The 3,546-nt window shown below is 39.4% G+C and overlaps 1 protein-coding gene across 2 annotated transcripts in view; it reads left to right on the forward strand.

The window, feature by feature from the left end:
* Positions 1–220: 220 nt before the first annotated feature.
* PACRG (PARK2 co-regulated) overlaps positions 221–3,546 on the forward strand; it is a 259,060-nt gene continuing 255,734 nt past the window's right edge. Inside the window, exon 1 of one of the 2 annotated variants that reach the window (XM_009891441.1) lies at positions 221–373. In XM_009891441.1, the coding sequence (XP_009889743.1) occupies positions 227–373 (147 nt within the window). In that variant the 5' untranslated portion in view covers positions 221–226. The remainder of the gene's footprint in view (positions 374–3,546) is intronic. The other variant, XM_009891440.1, reaches the window with a different exon arrangement.

Consider the following 3,546-nt stretch of genomic DNA (forward strand, 5'->3'; position numbering starts at 1 on the left):
GGTGCAGAAGGGGCGATGGGGGGTGCGAGGGACAAGGGGCAGGCGAGGAGGCCTGTCGGGGGCAGGGAGGGCGCCGGGGGGGTGTGTGTGGGGGTATCTGTGGTTGGGAAGGGGACAGAGGCAGACCTACTGCGTTTTCTAACTTACTGGGGGCGGAGCGTTGATGTTTGTTTGTTTTTTCCAGTCTGTATTTTGCTTGTTGTCCGTCGTGGACGCTGGTGGGGAGATGGTAGTGGAGAAGGCGGGCTCAAGCCCCTCAAAAACCACAGGTGACAGGGTCCCCCGGCAGCAGGAGCCACTGGGGCATGCGAAGAAAAGCAAGCAGCAGGTCTCCGATGGATTCACTGTTAAAGCCATGATGAAAAACACTGTGGTATGTTTGCTGCTAGTATAGAGGTGATATGAATTAATTTACGCATCCAGGAAGCATAGCGACTTAGAGCTGGGGGTGAAGCACGTCAGGAAGGTCTGCGAGTTGCTTAAAACTTTATCTGGAGTTTGCTGGTTGCTGAAATTGCCTTCAGGCTTTAGAGAAGTATTATCATAAGGTAATATAATACACACCTTATAAACATAAAGTCTGTGCCTGTGGAAATTGTGATGCTTTGCCTCCAAGTATATACCTTTGGTACCACAGTTTTTCTGTATAGTTTTGTATTGGCAATGCACATTCTATTAAACTGTCAGCCTATAGAATTGTGTGCAAGGCTTACTGTCGCATATTTAGCAAAATGCTGTCAAATGCTACTGTCATTATTTGAAAGTGTTTTCATATACTTGCACAGTGTGGTTTAAATTGAATATGAATATCACCCAGCATGGCAAAGATCTGGAAAATACATTCATTTTTAAAATAAGCTTGAAAAATAATAAAAAGCTTCCACATGTTACAGGAGAATATTAAACTGGAAACAAATACCAGTTCTCCAACTCCTGAATTGTGTTTTTCTTTATTTGGACACAGTTCAAGGTGTTAGCAAAGTCTTGTGTTCTCAAGTTTTTTTTAATTCTATACATTCTTCTGACAACAGTTATGAAATACATTATTTCCCTTGTTTTGCTGGAACAATCTTCCTGGAGCAGTCTCTCTGGACTTGTTGTCTGTAAGAGCATTCTCTTAAAAACCCAAACAAGTCCATCTTTAAACAAATTTTAAATGGAATAGAAATTGCCTACATTAAAACCTTTCTCCATATTGGTAAAACTGAAGCATGTTTCACCTTAGTGGGAAAAGTACAATGTAGAAACAACCGAAAAAACCTTTTGTTTTAAAGATTGTTTGGTTTGTTTGTTTTTACTTCTAGAGATGCGTGGAATAGACTATAACACTACAGTGATTTTCAGCATTAATTTTTAAAAGACATTTCCTCTTCTCCGGACAAAATTCAAGTCATGGCTATTTGTAAATATCTATTTACACCTTGATATGTAAAATACACTTGGTTTTGTCTAGAAGAATCAGCAGTTTCAGTGGAGTCTGAGAAATATGTATTTGTTTTAAAAAAAGGAGCTTTGACTTGCGAACGTAAATTCTGATTAAACTCATAGCTAGTTTTCTTTTAAATATTTATAGAGTTTTAACTTTTATGGCTGCAATTCTAACTTCCTACACATTAACGGATTGTTAAATCATGTGATACTGTCATTAAGCAACAGCAAACAGGTAGATCTGCTGCCTTTGGAGCTACTCATTGAATCATCGAAATGATGGGTTTTTGCATGGACCTCAGGAGATCATCTAACTCAGCTTCCCATTTGAAGTGGGCCTGTCATTAGCACTAGATCAGGTTGATCATGGGTTTCCCTAGCTAAGCTGTGAAACCCTGCAACATCAGAGATTCCCTGACCTCTCCCGGCAACCTGTTTCGTTGCTGCCCTGCCTGCCTGCCCCCTGGGCACCCTGCAATAGGTATGGTTGACCGTGTTCTGACCTGCTCCACAGGTTCTGCTTATAACTGGGTAGGAAGCAGTGAAACTGTTAGAGGTCCTGGAAGATTCATAGTGCCAGGGCAAAAGCTCTGAGTGAGGACAGGCAGCCACTGGAATCATTTCCCAGGAGTCAGTGAGCAAAAAAAATCAGGATAGAGTAAGGAATATCTCACAGCCACTGTCTGTGCAGAAGTGGGTGTCCCTTTTTTCCAACAACTGGTTAAAGGGAGCTTCTCATTTATTAAGTACTCACTTGTCAGAGGTTGACATCATCAATGACGTTCTCATGGAAGACTTAGGAGTTGACTGGGGGGTTGAAAGCACAGCGGGCAAATATATGTAAGACATGGTAATTCTTTTTGTTAACAGCATGACAAGGAGCAGGGTTGTCATCAACATGTTCAGCATCTCCAGGTCAACCAACTAGGTACATATTAATGGCCTTTGGTTGCAAGCATGCAGTGAGTCTTAAACTCTTAGCATAGAGTCTAACAGATTACCATTATGCATATATGACTGTAAATATAGTAGAAAAGGTTCCAGAATTCTTTGATGTTGCTTGTGCAAAGACCATTTTACTAAGCCATTTTTCATGAAAGTTGCTGGATAAAGTTTTCTTACCAAGTCTGCTTTCATAACCAGTAGTAAGTACAGAAACTAAGTATGTACAATATTCAAGACTTTTCTTAGCTCTGGCCAAATCTAGAATTTACTTATTGAAATATATTACTTAATAAATATTCACCCCCAAAAAATTGTTCCTGAACTGAAGAAACTGTTTTATGTTATTCATATAACAGTTTAGATCAAGAGCAAGATCCAATAAAGGTCTTCCACATTAACAAGGTGGATAGCGTGACATTTATGTTTTAATTGTTCTGTCCTCCAAGTAGAATCAAGAATACCATGTGACATGCTTATACTTCATATGTACTGCATGGGTAGAATTAGGAATATAATTAAAAATTAATACACAGACTAGCAAGTAGAAAAGTGTCTGTACATGAATGTAGACACCAGGAAGATACCTCTGTTCACTTCTGATCCTCTCCAAATGGTTATTTTTCCCATTTTGTGCAACTGTACATGAGAGAATAAAGTGTTAGTGCCCTCTTTTTCTGTAATAAACTAGTGGTAAAAGCACTTTTTCAAGGAGAGGATTTGTTGTGTTACTTAAAGGGAACCATAGAAAGGGAATTCCAGTCTATATCTCCCAACTTTCAAAATATTCTTAACCAACAAGTTAAAAGATTACTGACATGAAAAAGATTGCAGAGGGAAAAGTCTCCACATGTCATTTCAAAGTGCCATTACTGTGCTGCAAAGAGTTAGGATTCATAGTGCTAGAAAGTGGCAAGGTAGGAATCTTGCTAGACAATATATTTTAGTGCATACATCATTCATGCAGGAGTTCTGGAAGCTTTGGGGAATTGTATGTCCATCATTGCTTGCTAGAATGGACTTGATGTTCTTGGCATAGAATTGGAACTTAAGACATACCATCCTGAGTGCTGAGCCAATAAAGCTATGAAAGAATGTTCTTTTTGTTTGTTTGTTTGTTTTTTGTTTTTCCTGAACAGTGAATTCCTTACTACAAAACTGCAGGGCTTCAGCAGG

This window comes from Charadrius vociferus, unplaced genomic scaffold, assembly GCF_000708025.1.
Source record: "Charadrius vociferus isolate BGI_N301 unplaced genomic scaffold, ASM70802v2 scaffold68, whole genome shotgun sequence".
In the NCBI taxonomy this organism is placed as follows: Eukaryota; Metazoa; Chordata; class Aves; order Charadriiformes; family Charadriidae; genus Charadrius; species Charadrius vociferus.